The 23,913-nt window shown below is 42.3% G+C and overlaps 1 protein-coding gene across 2 annotated transcripts in view; it reads right to left on the reverse strand.

Moving 5' to 3' along the window:
- NELL1 (neural EGFL like 1) overlaps window positions 1-23,913 on the reverse strand; it is a 687,144-nt gene that overhangs the window by 515,730 nt on the left and 147,501 nt on the right. For both annotated transcript variants that reach the window (XM_006753968.2, XM_006753967.2), the window contains exons 7-11: window positions 21,656-21,790; window positions 20,616-20,718; window positions 12,481-12,554; window positions 6,023-6,122; window positions 246-374 (exon numbers count right to left, since the gene is read on the reverse strand). In XM_006753968.2, the coding sequence (XP_006754031.1) occupies window positions 246-374; window positions 6,023-6,122; window positions 12,481-12,554; window positions 20,616-20,718; window positions 21,656-21,790 (541 nt within the window). The remainder of the gene's footprint in view (window positions 1-245; window positions 375-6,022; window positions 6,123-12,480; window positions 12,555-20,615; window positions 20,719-21,655; window positions 21,791-23,913) is intronic.

Raw genomic sequence — 23,913 nt, forward strand, 5'->3', positions numbered from 1 at the left:
AGGCTCTTTGGCCCCTTGAATGTGGCCACGAAGTTTCAATCACACTGTACGTGCACGCCCACACGTGGTATTTTGTGGAAGAGCCACACTCAAGGGGCCGCAATTTCCCTTCCACTGCCCTAGGTAATTGACAGAATTTCTTACAGGATCCTATAGGTCCAAAGTCAAGTGCTGGCTTTCCACCTTCAACCATGTCTACCAGGAACACATTTCTCACAAGTGATTTCATTACATAGCTCACTTACCTTCACAGTAGGCGGGGTCTCCCTGGACAGAGATGTAACCATTCTTGCACTCACAAGTAGCTTTTGTATTCCAGTTTTTACACTCTGAGTTTTCACCACATTTAGGTCCTTCTGCACAGAAGTTATGACCTAGAAGAAGCACATATATTTTTATATCATAAACTAAGAGAATAAAAGACTACCAGGTAATAAATAAAGCATGAAACATCAAAGTATGGGCCCTCAAGGGGTGAAGACATTTAACTGTGGACAGAGGGTTGGGCCATAAGAATGGGTCTGTTAGAGGCTGAGCTCTGGACTCTCACATGTTCTATCTTAGAAAGCATTTAGTTTTTGTCTGCAATAGTTGACACATAAGAGTCTTCCTATCCCAGCAGCCTGGCCTTTATACCTGGTCCCTCTCTGGGGCAATATGCCTCCTTCGGGAGGTTCCCTGGACCCTGGTCCATTGTGGCACTTTCAATAGCACAGGCTTCATGGACTCCCTGAGGCTGCGCACTCCTTCAAATGCCCTGGGCTCTCAGCTCAACAGTGTAATGGGCAGCCCTGTCACTGAGTGTCCATCTAGCCAGGGCTGCAGGGATTTTGATCAGATGCCATCTATTGATATGTGGAGGACCTGATCTCTACAAACCACCAGTTCCTCTACTATTTAGGTACTGAATTACATTCTCACGGAGTACCTCTTTTCCAGCCTCTTTCCGCCTCAAACACCCTGAAATCCTCTCTCTAAAACATTTCAATTACAGATTCACCTAAAAGGATAAGAAAGACTAGGGGAAAAAATCGTATGGCTCCAAGACTCTTTGGGAAGATTTAATTGAAGGGCATAAAACCTTAAATAGCACAAATAATCTCAACTAATATCAGTCCAGGCCAGATGACAAGGCAAATGAGCAAGAATTAAAATGACAGATAAACTCATTGGGAACAGATGTCGGAAAGAACTTTTTACCCAACGCCGAAAGTTTTAAACACGCAGCAAAACCCTGCAAAGTCAATGGCGACATTGAAGATACAATTAGCGTCCATTACGAGGAAAATGAAACCCTGAGGAGTGTTTCAAGAGTTCGGGGATGGGCCAAATGATGTGCGTTTTCCCAGAGGGATCCTGAAAATGCACGGTCAAGATTGTTGGCTTTTCTTTCCTTCCCCTTTAACTGAGAGCACCAGCAATTCCCGAGTGGTCTTTTTTGCTGGGGCTCCATGCATGCTTTTATTACTTCTTCCCAGGCAGGAGCAGAGATGTCACTGCAGTGCCTACTCCTCCCTTCCCTGCCTCCTGGCCTCCCACTGAAGCAAGGAGGCTCCTGCTATATATAGCCATTACCTCAAGGTGATGATGAGGGTAAACAAATTTCATGCTGCCTCAGGCATAAACTGTCCTGAGGCGACAAAGAAAAAAAAAAAACGATGCAGTGATTAAGACCTGGGTCCCAGCAATTGCACAGTGGCCTCTTCCTACCAATGTCCATCACCTTGATCCTTTTCGCATGTCCTCCCTCCTAAAGGTCCTGCAGTTCTTGCCCTAGGGGCATCCTGGCTGCACCTACAGCCCACTGGGTTTAACCACCTGTTCAGCTGATTACCTTGCTTTTTCTCTAAAGGACTGGGATATTACTAGCTTTGAGCCTGACCCGAGGTGTCCAAGACCCTAGTCAGGATGTAAGTTTTATTGATATGGTGAACATCTTAAGTCAGTCACAGCCTATTATTCTTAACTCTAAGGTGTTAGGTTTACTTCCTACAAACAGACAAACTCAGTGGAAAGCTGTAGTCTTCATCTCTCTTCTTGATTAGTTAATTTGGGGTGGTCAAATATGAAACCACATAAGAAGATGGGCATGACTCGATAAAAAAAAAAAGTTAGCTGCAAAATCAAGCCAAGAGTTAGAACTTGAGGAAAACAAGTCCTATCTCAGCAAAATGGGTTCCACCATTATTCACATGTGCATATGTGGAGCCTATCAGCTGGTATGAAACATAATTTCATTCAAAGTCGCTGACATAAAAGTAACAGAAATGTAGAATAGGAACATACCTTCATCTACATTGTCGCCTACATTTAAAGAATCAATTTGTTTAATTGTGATGATTAAAACAATTGTCATTTTTTAAAAAAAGTTGGAGAGCTCTCTGGATATTCTATATATATATATATATAATTTCATTTTATTTTTTTGGTTAATCCTCACCTGAGGATATTTTTCCATCGATTTTTTTTTTTTTTAGGGAGAATGGAAGAGAGAGGGAAAGAAAGAGAGAAACATCAATGTGAGAGAAACACATTGATCGGTTGCCTCTCGCATAAGCCCTGACCAGAGCCTGGGCTGGGGAGGAGCCTGCAGCCAAGACGTGTGCCCTTGACCAGAATCGAACCCGGGACACATTGGTCCACAGGCCGACGCTGTATCCACTGAGCCAAACCAGCCAGGGCTGGATATTCTATAATCAGCCAACCGGGATCAAGAAGCAAAAAGCACTGTGCTTTCTCAAATTCTCAATCGAAGCCTCCTCAAGTCTGATGGCTCATCAGAGTCCTCAGGAAAATAAGCCTTGGAAAAACTTCAGTTTCCTCAGCAGGCGTAAGAAAGGCTTGGGCTCTGAGGAATAATGCTCTCCTGGGGTGATTTCCCTCAAACTAATGAGCTGATATCCACAGTAAGACAGAGAGATGATAAATATGCTAATTGAAGGGCCTCCCAGGCAAGTATTGAAAGAAGCTACAGCCACTTCATTTCCCATAACCAATAATATCAGAATGGCAGGAACCAGCCAGCGGAAAACATACACCGTGCTCATCCCTGAACCCTGCTTTCCAGGCCATCGGAGTCCCGCCTCCCTGCTCCCCTGCTGCCTGCCAGTCAGGGCTCAATCTCAATCCACAAAGCAAGCAGTGCAGCCTTCCCCATATGAGGGACAAAAATTACTTTACATAGAAATTGAGTGTTTCTCACCTTTTCATTACATTCTGTTTTAGAGTGGGGACGAAAGAGGGGAGAAGCACTGAATAATTCCCTTAGCTGAGGCACTCTGGGCTTTCCAAGGCTCCTCAGAATAGTAATTGTCCAACCCCTCCTCCTCTGCCAGACTCGCCTCAGAAAACATGAACAGGGAGAAAAGGGTAAAAGACTACCAGAAGTCAAAGGGGAGAAAACATCTCCCACAATAGTGTGAGAGACTATTATGTTTTCTGTAAAGATGCCCTGGGAAATAAGTTGGAATGAAGAGATGTGGAGTAAAATTCACAGAGAGCATAGTTTGAGACAATAGGCCTATGAGCTCATCCGGATTGATTTTCTGTTAATCGTCATATAAATGTTATGTTTTCATGAGAAAAAGAATACCCTGCTGCCCAGATACACATGCCTTTCGCTTTCTGATTGTCCAATGTGCAAAGCGAGCCCCAGCAGATGGACAGGCGGGCGGGATGTTCTGGGCTCCTCTCTGCCATGGGTCAACACGGAGAAAGGAGGTAATGACAGGAAGTGCTCCTGAAAAGCCTCAGTCAAAAATGTGCCTTCTTCACTCCAGTGTCTGAATTCTGGGATGGGAGGAGGAACCCAAGAGGACCCATGAACTTCAATAGTTTAATTCAACCCACTCCCTAAAAGAGGTACCCTCCACCATATGTTTTCTGAAGACATGCTCTGATTCCTGTCAAAATGTACATAAGTAACTCTCTCTAATACGCACCCCTCCAAAAAACCAGCAGCGGCCACAAAAACAGTTGGTAGCTTCCTGGCTGAGAAGGAAGGAAAAATCAATGTCATAGATTAACCCTGGCTATCATCTCATCTCTGAAGCCCTATGCCTGCCTCCCATGTTCCCTCAAGCTGAGTCAGGTTCAGTGAAAGCCGCCAGGTTGCCAGCAAGGAGAGCCTCGCATGAGTCTGGTGTTTAATGAGATGTCGTGTCTCTCAGCATCTTCATTGATGAAGAAGCACACACACTCACAGAAGTGCTAGCAGAAGCAGGAACACCTGGTCCATTGTGAATGGGTCAGAGCAATGCAAGTCCTCTTGAACTTCTGTGGGATAATCAATGATTCTGCTCTAATGAAACCATACATCAGAAAAGATTTAAATAAACTGAGTCCCACTTGGCATTTCAAAAAACAGCAGCTGATGGATTTTGCATTAAACTGCAAGACCTCCCTAGCAACCCTATCAGTTCCCAATAAATGCATCCCTCAGAAAATTCCATCAATTGCGAGGTCTTTGTAAAGCATCCTAGTGGCAAATACGCTAGTAACCTTGAAAGCAGAGAAATAAGGGAAGATGCTCTGAGGGCATGGTTATCAGGTCCTTGATTCTAAGAGCCATTCATACCTATCAACATCCCAAGGTATCCCAAGAATGTTTCCAAAATACTGCTCTCTCATGACCAACCACAGAAAGTGCAGCCTCAGCTGAAAACACTCCACGATCAAATACAACATGTTTATGTGTCAGAAGGTGCTAGCGGAGGAGCCAGCACATTGTGGGCTGCCACCTGGTTTTTAAATAAATGTGTACTGGAACATAGCCACACTCCTTTATTCATTTACCTATTGGCTGTGCTGCTTTTGTAATACAACAGCAGAGGTAAGTAGATGCAATAAAAAAAAAAAAACCTTCTGGTCCTGCAAAACCTAGAATATTTACTTTGTGGCCCTTTACAGGAAATACTATATGCCCATGCTGTACTGAAGAAAAGATTTTTAAAAAGTAAAATATGAGGTTAAATGAGCTAACCTGCTATGCTGCTGATTTTTCTCAAATATAGAAGCTTTGAAGTAAGCCAAAGGGATCTAGCTCCCTGACTATTTGAGGATATGGTACAGGATTTGTAGTGAGTAGGCTTTTGAAACAATAGCTGCCAGTTTAACTGGGTTTGTTTTTTAAGGTTTCAATTAAATTTAAGGTTCTCCTAACCTCCTAATTAGACCTCCTCATGTAATTCTGCCTGGGTGAGAAGTTTCAGAGAGGAAGTGATATTTGAGCAGGGGTTTGATATATAAGAGTAAATTTTGGAAAGAAGGTAATTTCAAGAAGAGAAGGCAAACCAATTTCTCTCCAAGAATTAATTAGCAATTAGGTATTACTTACCTGAACTGTTTCTCCTTACAGGAAATATAAATGTTATATGTAAATCCATGAGTAAGGATCTACTGTAAGTCATCCTCTGTTGGATATGGGAATTGACCCATGGAAAGGGCTGAAAAAAAAATGCTTCCAATCTCAGTCATGAGAAATATCTATAATAATAAAAGCGTAATATGCTAATTAAATCAGACATCCTTCTGGACGACCAGAGCTGTGAGGGAAGCCCGGGTCCCGGGTGCCTGCCTGCAGCCAGAAGTCCAGGTCCCGGGTGCCAGAGGGAAGCCAGTGCCGGCAGCCCAGGGGAAGGAAGGTCTACTCTTGCATGAATTTCATGCATCGGGTCTCTAGTATAATAATAATGATGATGATGGTCATTATTGCAGGATCATTATCATTATCATAGGAACTACTGTGTATTGAAGACTTATCACATGCTAGGCACGATGCTAGATGCTTATGCCTTATCCCATTTAATCCTTACAATAGTCCTAAGAAGGAGATGCTGCCATTATCCTCACTTTACAATTAAGGAGACTAGGACTGAGAAAGGTCATTAGGATATGTTTCTAAGTAGCAGAGCAGACTTTCAGCACTTGTGCTATTATCATCACACAATTCACTCAACCCTGATGTCCCCAAAGCTACTTGTACCCTCAGCCCAAGCCCAGGCCCGCCACCAAGCCCTCTTACCTCGACAAACACTACAGCACTGACTCTCTGGGAGAATGTGATCCTTCTCTGAGCAGTTCAAAGGAGGGCATGCTTCTGTAATTTTCACTAAAACTCCACCCTGGAAGTCAAATAATAGGGAAACAAAACTGTTCATTATGTTTAACAGCCTGCAGTGATAACCAGCTACCATAATTAACAGCTCTCCCAAGAATTCCGCAATCATGACAAAGTCTCAAATTAAACTGATGAATTTCCTGGAGGGGAAGATACAGGTCCCTTTCTATGCAAAAAGAGCCTCAATTTCAACAAACATTTTTGAGTCTAGTCTCTGTCACAGAAGGTCACTGAAGATGGTGTGCTGAGAAATTGTAACAATCAACTATTGGGCAAGTGGGGGAGCCCTCATTTGTAGTATTTGCTGATTTCTGTGGTGCAAATACCCTGATGGTGGCAGATTTTGAACTACCAACCTGATATCACTGAACACACAGGGGGAAGGAATGTACAATGAGCTCACACGAGCTTCTATGAGCCATTTCAGTTATCTACCACATCACTGTGGACCCAAAGATAAATAAGGCATCTTCCTTGCCCTTGATCAGCTCACAGTTTGAGAGAAAAATAAAAATTAAAAAAAAAAAAACCTTAATCCAGAAACCATAATACATTACAGCAAGTCCTTAAAAATGTGATCTAACTAAGGTTTGATAATGTGCCATGGGAGAATAATTCTGACCAGGTTTGGAGAAATTATGAAGATGTCACATTCTAGGGAACTTGAATAATGGAATAAAAAAAGGAAGAAAATACTTTCCCAGCAGAAGAAAGAGAGGAAGAGGCAAGGTATACAGGTAAGAAAGAACTGAAGAGGGTTGTTGGCATGAGTGCTAGATTTTTCCCTTGCTATAAATAAAATCACAATAAAATTTGAAATATTCAGCACCTCACTTCAATGAAGGTAGGTATTATGAGTACCTGTATTTAGATTTGCTCTGAATTTTAAGAATTAGTCCATTAATTATTACAAAAAAGGGTTTGAGAGTCCCTTTTTTTAAATGTTCGGTTTTTCTTTCTTCTTTTTTAGTATAGCATATTCTCACTTGTATCTTATTTTATTTTCACTTACAGTTGACATTCAATATTATTTTGTATTAGTTTCAGGTGTACAGCATAGTTGTTAGAAAATCATATACTTTACTCTGTTCCATTCTTAAGAGGATGTTTAAGTCAACCAAAAAGCAAGCTCAAGAAAGAGTCTTGGCTAACAAATATGAGAGAACAGGACAGAGCTGGGAGCCAAGAGGGATGAGGAAGACACTGAGTTTTCCATCTCCAGAGACTCTATCATCCCACTGGCCCCACCATTCACTGGTTGGGCAGGAACTCCCATTCATCACGCACATCCATTCTTAGTGAGAACATAAACATAACTTTAAATGTCAAATGTAAATTTAATTTCCAACTACTCATCATAAAAATAATTTGCACCATGGCTTCTTGGCCTTTCATATCATCCTCAGCCCAGACTGTTCAGCCTCTAGCTTTCCTTGGATGTCTTTTCTTTCTTCCCCTTTGTTCTTTACACTTGATCTGCCCAAAGGCAGCTAGATCTCTTATAACAGGCCCTAAGATCTGAGAACTGATTCTGCTAATCACCCTCAGTTCACCTTTTCAGCTACATTCTATTGTGTCTCAAACTAGGCCAAGCCGGGTGGCACACAGCCTCAAGAATTAGCACCAGTCTTATGGCTAGTGTGCCTAGCAAATGTACCTTCCTTTCTGCAACAGGGAATCAAACCAGTTATTACAAGCCACTGGAAATGAGTGACCATACTATTAGGAGCACAAGCTAAGTGCAAAGGAAAACACAATGCTTAATTATTTACCACTATGGCCTCTACTTTTATATATATGTAAAGCGACTGTCCAACCGTCCAACTGGTAGCTATGATGCGCAATGACCACCAGGGGGCAGATGCTCAATGCAGGAGCTGCCAAGCTACGGTGACTTGGCAGCTGCAGGTCTCGAGTGATGCACCCCAGAACCAGAGAGGAGGGAGCCCAATTCAGGGGTGCATCACCTGAGAATCACCCTCTCACAATCTGGGAGCCCTTGGGGCTGGCCAGGGAGGGCCTGCAGGAGGTTGGCTCCTGGGTGTGTCTGGCCCCTCTTGCCCAGTCCCATCCTACCTTCCACCTTCTAATTAATTTCCTTTCAATGTGCACAAATCTGTGCACTGGGGCATTAATATTAATATATTTATTCATTTCCTACTGCCTCTTTACATAAATAACAGGAGTGGACACTGTGGGATCTCTTTGATCAAGTTTTGGGTGCTCATCCCCCAGCTTCTGAATGCTTCGCTGCTCCTGGCTCATCCTTGCCGCCCTCAGAAGGTTGCCCCTGCAGAGAGCCAGAGTTACCTATAAGTTCTACATCTCCCACTTCCAGCGCCCAAAGACAGTGAGTAACAAGCATGGGAGGCTCTTTACCCAGAGGAGAGACAATAGCTGGAGTATAATCCCGTTACCTCAAGGGATCAGGGACTGTCTGCCCTTTCACCTAAACTCCCCCCATGCTCAGTTTCTTGCCCTTCCCTCTCCTACGTTCCCCACCCTCTTGCACTGGTTCTCCTGGGAGCTACCATAATGAATCACTTGTATTGAAATCCTTAGCTTAGGGTCTGTTTCTGGGAGAACCCAAACTAGGATGCTAAGATAAATGTCACTATTACTATCAAAAATAAACTATTAAAAGAGATCATCTCGAGGTAGTGAGATTCTGGAGTGATTTCCATTTTCTTCCTTATACTTTTCCCTCTATACTGCCAATTTCGTATCTTGTGTATATATCTGCTCTTGTAAAAAGAAATATTAAAAATGCTACAGGAGACTTTTTCAAATAATCACTAGGAAAGGTTCTTTTAAGATAAAAAGGGCTTGCTTTGCTGATTAAATCAGTCAACAATTGTAATCAACCTTTAACATATTTGATGAGTAAGATCATTCCAAATGTTTAAATAGAGACAAACCCCTTTGCCTGAATTGAAAAATAATTTCAACTGTGATTACAGTCACATAAGTGCCTCCAAATCCATTTAGGCCAGCCACACAATTAGGCACAAACCTTTTTAAACTTTATTTTCAAAACTACCTCTAGCAAAGAAGTAACTCATGATTAACATTTTTTAATCCTGCTGATTACACTATTCTGACTCTTGGAGCTCTACACTGCTGGGAAAATATGTTTCTTCCACTTCTTTCTAACTTAGAGCAACCATCTCCATGTGGTTGGTCAAATCTAAACACTTCCAAGTTGCTGATCGCTGTGCTTCAACCTGAAGTTCTAACAACATAAAATTCACATCTTTAAGTAAAACAATTTGTTGCTGGCCTAAACAAATATTGCAGGGTATCAATAGTTGAACAAAATTGAGCAAGACAGCTTAAAGATATTCATATTGATTTTTAAAAAATATATTGCCCTAACTGGTTTGGCTCAGTGGATAGAACTTCAGCCTAAGGACTGGAGGGTCCTGGGTTTAATTTCGGTCAAGGCACATGCCCAAGTTGCAGGCTCATCCACAGTAGGGGACATGCAGGAAACAGCCGATCAATGATTCTCTCTCATCATTGATTTTTTTTTTAAAAAATAATATATTAACTTCTAGAAAAACTTGGTGAAAATATTTGAAACAAGGGTTGTTTTTCTTTGTTTGTTTATTTGTCTGTTTTACTGGTATTGCTAAAGCTTTAAAATGAATCCAGGAAACTGGAAATGGCTGGATTTCCAGGCAGCCTCTTGTCAACTGGGGATATATATGTGTTTGAACCACAGAACACAGAAAATTATCTGAGTAATTATTTGCTCAATTCTCCTAAGGATAGCACTTGCATAGTACCCTTTTAAATGCCTAGGAGAGAAGTTAATTCATTACATACAACAGGTGCCATAGGGCATTAGTGTTTCTATCTTGAGAAAGGCTGCCAAGGAAAGACCTGAGGCCCTCTGCTCCTATACCTATCACCCTCTCTCCCTATTGACAACATCTATTAAATGTGTCCCCAGGTGCTCCTGTGCCCTTTTACAATGCTACCCCTTTATCAAGGCAATCAATGAGCCACTCATTGCCTGACCAATCTGGTCTTAGACAGATTAAAAAGTGATAATTCAATCATTCTGAACTTACTCTTCGAAAATTCAGAAATGAGAATTATTTGCAAGTAAGTCGAACACCATGAGAAGTGGCAGAGGAGAGGCTAAGAGCCAGATGACATAGGTTCAGATCCCAGCCAGTTCACGACTCGCTCTGTGACTTTGATCTCTTGTGACTCACTTTCCTCATCTGTAAAATGGATATACAAGTGGGACCTACCTCATAGTGTTATTATGACCTTTATATGAGGTAAGATGTTTAAAATGTTTTAGTGTCTAGAAAATACTAAGTGATTGAAAATTTTAATTGTTGTCAATAACCCTTCTCTTTATACACAAAGTAAACATTTAGTAAATAACCGTAGAAATACAATAAATTAATGACTCTTTAAAGAGGATGAAATTATTCACAGATACCACACACACACACACACACACACACACACACACACACACACCACTTATGCAAAGACAGTAAGTAATGTCTGTCCCAACTTCTTTTTAAATTGTAAAAATATAACAACAACAAACAGTAAAAGGTGAACCAAAGACTATAGGGCACCTACAATCTGCCAACAGCACTGGTAAATGCTATTCCAATCATCTGGCATTTGAATTCAGGTCCCTATCTTCTAGAAGTCTCTAATGGTGTCTGCCTTGATCCCCTCTGATAATAACAGGGATCAAGTCATAATTGTCACCCCACTGTTTCTGCTCAAAAAGTAAAAGGGTTGCTAGTTGTAAGCGACAGATGCATGGCAGACACTGAGGTCATCAGGAGAGTGGGCAGGATTGCCTTTAGTCATCCCAGATGTAGAAGAAAAAGTAGGGGTTTTAGAATCCAAATAATTTCCCCTTCCTTAGAAGGGAAACAATTTACAGAGAACATGACATGTGTCTTACAGTCAGGGCGGACATGTGTGGTCATGTGGAATACCAAGAACAGCTCAGTTATTGAGGACTTACTTTGTGCCAAGCACTCTGCCAAATTCTCCACATGGTTTATCTCATTTAATCAGCACTATGTGGTAATATGCTGGCCCCACGTGGGAGACCACCCTCCAGCTCCCCCACTCCCAGGCCTGGTAGCTGGCCCTGTTGATGGAAAGATCACAGACCCCTGCGGTCGCACCATCCCTGCCTCTGCCACAGCCTCAGGAGCCCCTGCCCACAGCACCCCCGGCCGCACCTGCATTTCCACCAGACTGTCTGGACCCATGGAAACTCTGGCATTCCCAGTAGCAGCCAAGAAAGAGCCGCAACAGGGAAGTTCAAAGTCGTTAACCCCTGGGATCAATTCTGACCGATGAGAGACAGGAAACTGGAAAAAGCCTTCCCTCCATCCAAGTCCCCCATAAAGAACTGAATTCAAGCTTCTTGCGAGAATTCTGCAGGTCTCTAATGCCTAATTCTCCCCTATCTTTTTCCCAGCAAATGAAATAATGCAGGTAACACCAGGGAGCAATGGTGGCCTATTCTGAGACACAGTGGTTCTGGTTAGTATCTCTGTAGATGCCCCACAAAAGCAGCCTTTTTGGCTGTTCTGTCGCACCACCTCACATTGGCTCCCCCACCTTTCCTTCCTTCCCTCTGTCTCTCATGCTTCTACTCCTGGGGGACACCTCACTAAGTAACTGAAGACCAACTCCTACACTTTATCCAGCACATTGTTCAAACAGCACCTCTTCAGAGAGGCCCTCCCATCCCCACTGTAAAGCTCTCTATTCCTTCGCCTGGTTTATATTGTTTATAGAATTGTAGTGTATACTTACTTGTTTATTTCCTGTCCCCTCCACTAGACTGCCAGTGCTATATAGAGACTTTGTTTTGTTCTCTATTGTACAATCCTGGTATGTATCACTAGCTCAGTGCATATTTGGTGAATGATTATTGAATGAGATCTATGGTTCTACATATCTGATTTCAAGAAACATATAGGAGGAGGCAGGCAGGAGACAAAGGCATTTTCTCACACTGTACCAGGTACTTGGGAGGAGAGGTGACACTGTCCCCAGCTGACATCGCAGACTGATTCCAAAACGACTCAAAACATGTTCCCAGGGCCACCTGCCACCCTCCCTGACTCATAATAGCTTCTACTTCCCTTCCCCTTCTCATTGTTTCCTTAATAGCTTTTCCCAAGGCTACCTGACCCACAGCTGACCAACTACAAGCCAACCACACAATGTCAGTGGCAAGGACTCCAGTGGACCACAGAGACCCACTCAGGCCACATGCTCCACTTCAGAACCCGACCTAAAGCCAACATGTCTGCCTGCAGTTCCCTACCAGTGAGAGGGATCCTACGATTGAAACTCACTCGGCCGTCCCGACAGCTCTTGGTTAAAATCCGCTGGCCTTCTGCAAGGACTTTTCCTCCGTAGATACATTTTGCTGTAATAAAACAGAAAAATGGGTCAGACAGTCATGCTATGCAACAAAATAACCTCAGAGGTGCCATCAAACTCCAACAGATTCCACAGAGCATAGATGCTCTGATTCTAAGCATTACAAATATCTTTGTCTAGAGTGAGACATGGGAATAGCTTGGAGATAACTGTCGAATACCCCAGTCAGACCACAGCCATAATGATGTTTGTCATGAGCCCTTCACACCAAGGAGACACAACTATTTCCATGTTGCACTTGCAGAAGGAACTAGAGAGTGAACTGATGTGGCTAGAAGTTAAAACAAAGAAGGGGTTATCATCTCCAGGGAGAACAATAGCAGTAGATTTGATTCAGACACTCCAGCTATAAGACAAATGACTAGGTGAGAGGAACTCGTAGATGCTCCATTCATCAGAACCTCAGCCACAATGTAGAATGATGCCATTTTCCTTTGCGACCATGAAAAGTGCATGTCCTTAGCCTATCTGTTCCCGAGAAGCTCAGAGACAACTGAGAAATATAAGCCAAGCCCGTAAAGTGCTTTATCAGTGCACTAGAGAGACTGCCCTCAGAAAGGTGAGCTTAACAGGCTAACGGGCATGTGGAATACATAGGGCCTGTAGAAAAGTGAAAAGAGAAGCATACTAGTAAATGGAGCTCCCACCACTCAACTTACATTCCACTAGGACTCGGTCCTCGACTCAACCTGCTGACCCACTTTTAAGCAAGTGAAGGTGGATGAGGCTGAGTCTCTTCCCGGAAGAGAGAACAGTATATGCAAATCCCATCAGTTTCAACTGAGGCCTGGCTTCCCCCAAGAAGTTATTCTTGGTTGTTAACACTGGTACAATGTTTTCACCGTGTGCTTCTGTGGTGCTCTGGACCTAGACTAACACAGTGCATATGATGTTCTATCTCAGTGGCCCAGGTAATTACACATTCCCCTGCCAACTGCAACCCCGTGAAGGTAGGGGTTATGTCTATCCCATATTTTTCTCACCAGCCCCAAGCTCAATGCCTCTCCGAGCTTACTGTTAGTCACAATAAATAATGTTAAAATTGATGAGCCTCTAGTTGGTAGTAAAAGCCAGCCAAATTTCCTGATTCTCGGATAAGAGTTCTTTCTGCTATTCAATGCATTTCTTTGCATTTATTTTTATTTTTCAATTACAGTTTACATTCAGCATTCTTCTTTATGAGTTTCAGATGTACAACAAAGTGGTCTCCCTGCTGCTCTTAGTACCCACTGGCCCCACACATATGCATACCAGTATTATTGATTCTATTCCCTATGCTGTAATCTACATCTCTATAACATTAAAAGCAGACACCACGGTTTCCTGAACAAAAACAGCAACGATGGCAATAAACAAGTGGAGAGGTGATATAATTTTTTAGATAACTCCCAGCACAGCTGCTGCCAACTTGGCAAGACAGCTCCCTCCAGAGTGACAGCCCTGCTAACTGCCCTGCTGTCAAAACTGCCATCTGCTTTGTGGCCCAGGCTGAGAAGCCAAGAAACAGACTTTTCTTCCTGATTTTGCCCCTGGCCACCCCTACCATGGTAGGAACCCACTTGCTACCCTGTCTTAAGACACAAGCTCAAGTCCTCCCTTCCTCTGATACCCTCATCCCCAAACTCCAATTCGGAAATAAGCATGTCTTATGGTTTACATTCACAACACACGTGGGGACACATGCAGCCTCAGATCCACCAGTCTGGTATAAAAGTTAAATGTCCGCTGAACTTTATGTCCTCCCACAGTAGCGAGCTCTTGGAGCTGGGGATGAATTCAGCATGACTCCACACACCTCAGCCATTTCACTTTGGCACTGGTGGGGACGTGTCTATGCTTATAATATCAAGTATTGATGAAATTACCTTAGGAATGCTTTTGGAATCATCACTGCAGGTCACCAGACTGTCCCCTACTTTCTCATACTCAGCCCACTTCTCTGAGGGTACCCCTCCTTCCCTGTCACTGCCCTGCAGATGCCTAACATCAGTCCTCATTATGCAACCTTTTGATCTACAGCCCAAAGGCTCACTTTCAATGTCTGAGGAAATTCAAGCATAAGGTGAGTCAGGCTCCGGTGCCTTTAGTCGGTAGGAGCAGAGATGTAAATGGATACCTGAAATCCCTCCTATCACACTGGGGACCTGCAAACAAGGATACTTCACAGCCCGACCATGAAATTGAAACTCGGCACCAACGCACACTTCTCCAAGATGTCAGAAACAAATGGACTGGGGGTTTCTGCACCCACAGACCCTTCAAATGTGAACCCGATTTCTCCAGTGCAATGACTGGAGACTTCTGCCATTTATGCACATACTGAATAAGTGACTGACAGGTACATCATAGCTGCCCTGTCAGACATGGACAGGGGTTGCTCTATCTTTATTTAGGTCTTTGTGCCCTGCATGTACTCGCCATCCCTTGGCATTCTGCAGCTTAGAATACCAGAATCAGCCTTCCGTGTTTCAGTATAAAGGAGGGTGGCAGATCAGAAAGGCTGAACACCCACTCACCTTCCTGCCTCTGTGAGCTCATTCACAAAGTGGGCTCCAGGTACCACCTCTACAAGTCACAGCCAGTGGTTTTGCTGTCAACACCTTTGCCCCAAGCATTTTCACCACAAACGTTTCACCACCTAACTGGTCATTGGCAATTTTTCCATAGAAGAGAAAATACCTTTTTGATAATTCAATTTTATTTCTCCATTAACGAATCAACTACCTTCAGCTGGCTTAATGTATTTAAGCTAGTTGTCAATTTCATTTCATTTCTCCACTGACCAAGTTCTCACAGTACTCCCATTTTTAAAAAAATATATTTTTATTGATTTCAGAGAGGAATAGAGTGGTAGAGAGAGAGAGAGATTTCAATGATGAGAGAGAATCACTGATCAGCTGCCTCCTGCATACCCCCTACTGGGGATCGAGTCACCCAGACACATGCCCTGACCAGGAATTAAACTGTGACCTCCTGTTCATAGTTGGACACTCAACCACTGAGCCACACTGGCTGAGCAGTACTCTCATTTTTATATCATATATCTTAGCCAGGATTCAGCTTATACTAGAAAATGATTATATATATAAGTTTGTGCAAATACTTTGGTGACCACAGCCCTCCACTCCCACCCATCAAAACCAAAAGTTTATCAAGCTGTGGCAAGTAGAAAAAAAGCAGCTACTAATTTGCAACAGTCTTTGAGAGCATTAATCATTGATTCTTTAATTGGAAAATGACACCTCTCAATGAAGGAAGAAATTACCGTGAAAAAACAAAAACAAAAAACAACCAAAAAGAAAAACTGCAATGTCAATGGTGGAAACAAATCAGCAAGCAAAACAAACACAAACAAACCCAGAAGTATAACACTAGGGACAAAAGACTTCAAAGTCAATGTATCTTCATTTTAGTCACGAAGTCTTTTTAATTTTGTTACTGATGTTTCATGTTGTGTTATGGCTTCTTTAATGTCCCTTTTTAATTTTTCATCCTTTGATCTTTCATAGCAAAATTGCCTTTCCGCATTTGCACACACAGGTGTGGCGAAGATGTTTATGGGGAAGCTACCTAGAACCCTCAGAGCAAGGCACCCACGTCAAACTGGTTGCTCCTCAGCGTCTCCAACTCAAACCCACCAAGCAGAGTGTACTGCTTTCTGAACTACTTCTTCCACCTGCCTTATTTCTGTTAATCACACTGTCAGTCCCCCACCAGCTCTTGTTCAAAATCTGGCACCTTCTCCCCTACAGACAATCTGTCCTTGATTCATTTGTCTCTTGAAAAAAGAAATGCTTATGGAGTTCCTACCGTATGCCAGTCTTTTAGCTCCACTCACGTGGCTCTCTTCTCTTCTCCCTAAGCAGTGCCTACCTGCCAGCCTCAACAGCTCCACCTGGAATATGCTGGAATCCCACACCCACCGCCCTCCAGCTCTCCGGATGCAGCAGGGTTTGTGAAAGCACTTGTTTGATTATGCCACAACCCTGCTTTAAAATCTTACTTCTCAGTACCAAAACAATGCAATGCTTACTGCCATCATTTTGCATGGGTAATTCCCTGTGGCAAACTCCTAGTCCTTTGTCAACACCCTGCCCGGCTATTATTCCCCTATGAAGTTTTTCCTAGCACACATGCACACGTGCATACATGCACAAACACACGTTTCTGATGGAGTTAGTCTCTCCCTGTGCTACCACTTCTCTGTGCTACCACTGTATCGTCCATATGGTGCATGCTACACAGTACTCTGCTGTAATGAGACGGCGCATGCATCTGCCTGGACAGCAGAGGGTAGAGGAGACGGATTAAGAGCATCAGACCTGGAGCCAGACTATCTGGGTTTTATTTTGGCTCCACAAAGGCTGAGACCTTGAAAGTTACTCCTCCTCTCTGTGCTTCACTTCATTATCTGTAAAATAATTATGGGAATTACCGCTTCTGGATGTTGAAAAAATTAAATGAATTAAACACATAAAGTGCCTGACAAAGCGAAAGATCCATATGCGAGTGCTGCTGCACCCAGGGGTAAGGACAGTGTTTGGGAGAGAAACCTCAGTAAAGACAACAGGACAAATGGAATGGATAAGATCATCATCCAACACATCTTTGCAGCTTTATTTCTACTCACCCATGAGAACCCCTCTGTTATCAGGTAAACTATCTCCCTTTCCCTCTGCTACCTCTCTCCTTTGTTAATGCTCTTCTGCATAGCTGAACATTTCCTCTCTGTCTTCCTCAAATCTCTGACAGTTCTCAAATCTGCCTCTAAAAAAAACATACAACGTCCAGGACACTAGGTGAGTCTAATGTGCACCTAGGCATGATCAATGCCTTGAATAGAGCAGACAACCAACAAACATAACTTCCACACCACTTCCTGGACTGCGTGTCCACAGCTCAGGAATCTAGAAGGCTCTCAAGTTTTCCCTGATGCCTCCCAAACAAATAGAGGTACATCCTATTATCAGGACAGATACCTCTACTATCAAAATCTCCTTTCTTTTCTTAGGCAATGAACCAAGACATGGACACTTAGAAAAAGTTCTCTCTTATTTCCAATCAGATGCCTTCTTTTGTAAGTGCCGCAGCTCCTGAGGCCATGACAAGGACATGAGCACTTAATAAGACAACAGACAAAACAATTTGCTTTTGTGCACCATATGGTGCCTGTTGCCTGCGCCAGCTCAATACCTTTCCTCCGAGTCCCTAGAATACTGCCCCCACCCAAATCCAGAGAGCAGCTGAAGGAAATTTTATTGGAAAGGGACAACAAAAAAGTAACTATTCTCCAACCTCTCTCTGATGTGAAGATATCTGAAAACGTAATAGAAAATCTACTGGCTGATGTTAGAACTCTGCTTTATCAGTCCTCATTCTCCTCTCCTCCACCCGACTGGTCAACCTGCCACAGTTACCTTCTAGAAGTTAGAAACGTTTGGCTTGGCTCCACTTCCTCTGGGGAGCATGCCAGGCCCACCACCCGTGCGGGCCGCCCGTTTGACATGCTTGGACAGGCTAACAGCGCCCCCTCCACCAGGACTGCACTTACAACCCTGGACACTGAGAATCATGCCTCTAACTTGGAAGTGAGCCCTCTGAAGCAGAGGCACCCTTTTACCACTATTCCGGGCACTAACACCGAGTACCTGCCTAACCCACATTTCTATTAAAAAAAAAAAAAAAGGAAAAAATGAAAACCCTTTAGGTTAAAGGTCTTCAACCTTTTGATTACCAGAGGTGCCTTATATCATTTCTTTTTCATTTTTTAAGTAGTGGTCTTACTAAATTATCTGCATTACCGTTTTATTAAACTATAAACATGTCAAACTACCAATCGGAGCTACTTAGAAAATGGGTGCTACCTAGAAAAATGCTATGAATTCCAGATAAAAGGCAAAAAATATTAAGTTAGCCTGTGGATCAGTATTTAAAAAAAACTGGGTAAGTTACTAACATGTTTTTTAAAACTTAAACTCTCTAAAAAATTAGAATAGCTAAAGATGACTACCTACACACTTTGAGAGAACAATTTGATGATATGTACCATTTGAAAATGTTAATCTTTGGGCCTCGTAATTCTACTTGGGAGAATTCTACCTTAAGAAAATATAAAATACAGAAATGTGGTTTTTCTATGCAAAACATGTTACTAATGAGTAACTTATCAGAGTGGAAAGTAGGAAACAATCTAGATATCCAACAATTGTGGAATGGTTAAATAAGTTATGCAGTAGGCAAACAATGGAACACTATGATGCGCAGCAGGGAGAGGGGGGTAGGCGGAGGTGGTAATGGGTATGGGGGTAAATGGTGATAGAAATAAATAAAATAAAATTTTAAATATGGTTTATACAGTTTAAAAAAAACAGAACTACACTTAAATGATAATGGTAACTCAACAAACCAGGATAAAATTTATCTGCACAATAAGATCCCAATAGTACACAAAATAGAATTTAAAAACTAAAATTTCAAGTGTTGGTTTCCAAGTAGTGGTATTATGGGAGATTTTTTTTCCATCTTTACCTTTATTCCTCTCTGTGGAATCAGGTGTTACACAAGACACATTGCTCTCACAATTAGAAAACCAAAAGGTTAAAACACAAAACAGCTAAAAGACAAAATTTTTTTTTTAATACAAATTCCCAATAGTTTTTCAACTTCTTCCTCTGCTGACTGTTACATAAAATATCAAAAATTGGAAAACATATCTGCACCTACTAAAAACCATCTTTCCACTATGGCATCAGATTATAATCTCTACATCTGGGCACTTGAGCCATTCGCTTTGCCAGATGTGATTTCCAAAGCCCCTGATACAGAATCAAGAAAGTTTCTTTTTTCAGATAACTCCAAGTGCACTCCGCTGAGTAACTGGCATGCTATGCCAACCACGAGAAAAAGGAAAATTCAAAAGTTCTTTTTGAAAGAGTTCCACAAAGGTTTGGGCAGATGGATCAAACTAGCTCTCGCATTTCCAATGTCATATTAGGTGATGTGTTATTCTTGGCAAAAGCTAGACCATTATCTTTTGAATCATAACGATGTTGGTGCTTTTCAACAGAGAAATGACCTTGAAAATTATCTGTAGGATGCCACATTTCTAACCTAAACGCTCCTTTTCTAAGGAAGACCATATGGTTTGATGAGAGACTACAAGCTTTGTAATCAGACAGAACTAGTTTTACATCTCACCTTTGCCACTCACTAGTCTTGTGACCTTGATAAGTTAACTTCCCCAAGCCTAAGATTCCTGTAAAACAAGGATAATAATAACCTCCCCCCATGCCCCCACCCCACCACACACACACATACACACACACACACACACACACACACACACACAGAATCCTTCGAGGATTCAATAAGCTAAGAGAATTCAAGCACCTAGAATAGTAACTGGCACATAACAAGCATTCTAAATGGCAGCTTTTACTCATTGCTTATCTCTATGTTCCCTTCACTATTTCACCTAAAATAGTGCCCTTTGCAATACAGAAGGAAAAGGATTCTTAAATCACTACATAACTTGGACAAGTCAACTTTGAGGGAAATTGTTTTAGTATTATAACTGAAGTTCATCCCAACATTCATAACAAAGACCTTTTAAGTAACAGGAAATCTGGCCAAGACCTCAGAATGCCAATACACTGAATTTGGCCTTTAGCGTAATGATTCAGGATGAGGGGGGACCAAACACATGGAGCTTTGGAGTCGTGACTTTAGGGATGGGATCCACCCATTACAAGTTGTTTGACCCTGTACAAGTGACTCAATCCCTGTCAACACCAGTTCCTCTATATAGAATGACATGAAGTAATTAGGGTTGACTTGAGAATTTTTTTAAGTAGCCTATGTAAAGTGTCTGCCACATCACAGGTGATGAAAATACAGCAGCTCTTCTTACAATACATTTAATATTACATCAACTATGGGTATTTCATTTCATCATTTCATCAGTGTTAATCTGTTGAGGCCTAAAATACAGAGGGAAAAGTCAGTCTCAAAGCACAGAGGGCCACTTCGACCCTCAGTTAGTACTTACGTCGGCAGACCTTACAGCACTGGCCAGCAATGTGCACAGGGAGGGAGTCTGGGGAGCAGTTGAGAGGGGGGCAGGACATCCTTCGACATTCCACAGTGCCACTCTGAGGAAGGAAGGACCGGGAAAGGAATCTCAGAAGTGTTCTCTGAAAGCTCCCTCGGGTGGACAGAGCTCACAGCTCATCCCAGAAACCTCACCAGGGAAACAGAAAGCCGTGTGAAGAATACCCCGTCTGCTCCAGGACCATACATAAAATATTTCCTCCTGCCTGAATAAACCCGTGCCACCTCAATTACTTTTCTGATATACATCACTGGCTTCATTCCACCTGCCCATGTGGGCTAAGGAGATTAGGCAGAAACCAAAAAGCTTATTTTTTCAAGAACATAAATAACACCTTTTTCAAACCGTCAATCATTGTTGAGGCGCTAACAATCTGTTTTGTATTTTCTCAGACAACAATGGCAGTCTTCAGATATGTATCAAATAATTTCAACTGGACAGGGTTTACATATTAATTTGGGACTTTCGGAATTCTCTGAAACAGATAAAGGAGCCCACTAATGATGGCTACCCTGAAAGTTCAGCAGTTTTGTCGTTCTCTGAAACAGATGTTGGATACCTTGTAAAATTCAATAAAAAAAAACACTTAGGAACTAATTAAACCCCCTTTTAAAATCTGTTCTAGCAGAGAACAGTTCTGAATGAAGCTAACCAGTAGGTTCTCTGAAAACTCAAAGGAGTTCTTCCTCCTTCTGATAGTCTAACCTCCAAACTCCAAACAGTGAGCTTCTTATAAAATATTCGGTCACATTAGAGTGTGTTGTCAAGGGAAAGTGAATTTTAATTTCCAAGTATTTATATATAAAACGACACTTCTACCAGTTTCCCTTTGTAACTCATAGATTACTAAACAGGGCTTAGTAGAAAGGTAATACCTCTTAGTTAGTATTCTATACTGAAGAACCAGATCACACCATAATCAGTGACACTGCCCCGTTAAAAGTGTCTTTATTTCATTTCTTTACAAAGAGTCTTACTTTGCACGTGCAGTTCCTGCAGTGATCGCCGTCCACCCAGGAGTCTTGGTCTCTATACAGCAGCCCACTCACTTGACAAGTCTTCTCGCAATGACAGTTTTCCAATTGACTGAGTCTCGTCTCTGCATAATTTAGCTGCGAACGAGAGCGACTAGGTGTAACTGCTGTAATTCCATTGCACGGTCCTAACAAAGCTAATAGCAACAAGGAAAAAAATTCAAGTAGGAGGGAAACAACGCTCAGAGCAGCTGATTCTTAGTCAGATCTGTTTTTTGTTTTGAATATTTTTTTTCTTTTACATGAGGTGGAATCATTCTAAATTAAAGACATATTGACTCCCATGGTCTAATGAGCACCAAATGAGACATTAAACTGTATCGCAGGGACCTCCTGGGTGTTCAAAAACGTATGTGCTCTCAGCTCCAAGCCCACACGGCAGCACTGTAATGAATGTGTTCTCAAGGACTCATTACACTGTTTACAGGAGATCTAATGAGGAACTCCAATGCACTCACATTTATCTCCCACCTTCCTCTCCGCGTTCTGCACATACTAACCAGAGTGCCATGCTTTGCAAGCTGGGAAGTCATTGCTTCCTCTCTGAGGAAAAATTCTGGCGGCAGGGGCCAGAAAAGGGGAAAGTCATAGAAGGATCTAGTTTTTCTCCATGTCCCAATCCCCCAAACAGAATGTCCCAAGGATCCACTTTGGTGTTCAGATGAAAGTCAGAAGGGGCAACCAACCCCCAGGTGAGATCAAGATTTGGTGATAGAACCTTTTTTTCATTTTTCTAAGTCACCCAACTGTTGCCTTTAACCACAGAGTCATAGAATCTTTGATTGGAAAGGGGCTATACAGCTTGAATGTGTTCACAAGTCTTTGCACATGGAGAGTGGTGGGACACTTATTATCCTCTAAGGAGAAAAATTTTTGTTGTTGTTAGCTCTGGATGTCTTAAACACCCTTCTTGGATTGAGTCCTGAAATCTCTCCCTTTTTGCTATTACCTCCAGTTTTGCCTTGTAACCATCCTGAGCAAGTCTACCTCTCTTCAAATACTTGAGGTTATCCTGTCCTCGTGCCTGCTCCTGGCCACAGTCAGCCCCATGTGACAGGGTCCCAATCCTCTCCTGATCACCTTCCATGCAACCTACTCCATTTGCCTTCAAAAATATGGTGTCAAAAAAACTGAACTGTGGTATGATCTGGCTATTGCCACATCCATTCTAAGGAGTAACTCAATCCAATACCAGTATTTCCCTTTCCTGACATCGAGATGCCTTGATTGAGAAACAAATATAACTTCCTTTAAAAAAATCATCTAATAGGCTTTCTTCTCCTCAATCATACTTACACCTCTATGTCTTGAATATCTTCCCCATCCAGGAGACCCAGTCAATCCCTGATGCCACCAAGACTATTTCTAACCAGTATTTTAGATATAATGATTGACCCTAGGTAATGATGACTCCCACCATCCTTCTACATCAACTATGACTCCATTCCATACATGACCCTCTCAATTACTCATAACAGTGCCACTCTCTGGAAATGGAATCCATATGTAATTCCAACCTTGGTTTTTAATCACTTATCTCATCCTCTCTCTCCAAGCTTTTGGAATTTCTCATGAAAACTTATTTGTGGTCTGCATTTCATGGGTGATGCCAATGGGCAGGGAAAAGAACAAACAGGATCCTAGACCAACTACATACACTATAATCAGCCCTGAGAAAAGTAGAGTTGACTACGCCTGAAATACTGTCTTCCTCTGACTCTTCTAATATGCAGGTTACATTCCAAAAATTCAGGGTACATTTGAATCTCCAGCCTAATCATAGAGTTTCTAGAAGTTATGATAAGTTCTTTGAGAATTCTTTCAGAAACAATGGGAAAATATACTTCCTAGACTGGTGAGGTCAAGTGACCAAAACCATGTATAGGTAAGAGATAAAAAGGAGGTGACAACATCACACACTATCTTTACTTCATTCCATAGCCCCAATAGTTCCTACAAAAGGTGGTGATTGATGTGACCTGGGATTGAACAGGTGTTGAACTAGATCTGCATTCCTCCTAAAACTGGCTCAGAATGGGGAACCTATGAGAAGAAATGTGCCTGCCTCACTCAGAAAAGCTGGAACAACTCTAGTGCCAAGGAGGAAACTTCTTAAAAATTAAAAGACCCAACAGGCAATTCTTCATCTGTTCCAGTTTCCAGAAAATCCAGGAGTTTGCTTGAGGGTCACATTGGCAATT

This window comes from Myotis davidii, unplaced genomic scaffold (genome assembly GCF_000327345.1).
Source record: "Myotis davidii unplaced genomic scaffold, ASM32734v1 scaffold330, whole genome shotgun sequence".
In the NCBI taxonomy this organism is placed as follows: domain Eukaryota; kingdom Metazoa; phylum Chordata; class Mammalia; order Chiroptera; family Vespertilionidae; genus Myotis; species Myotis davidii.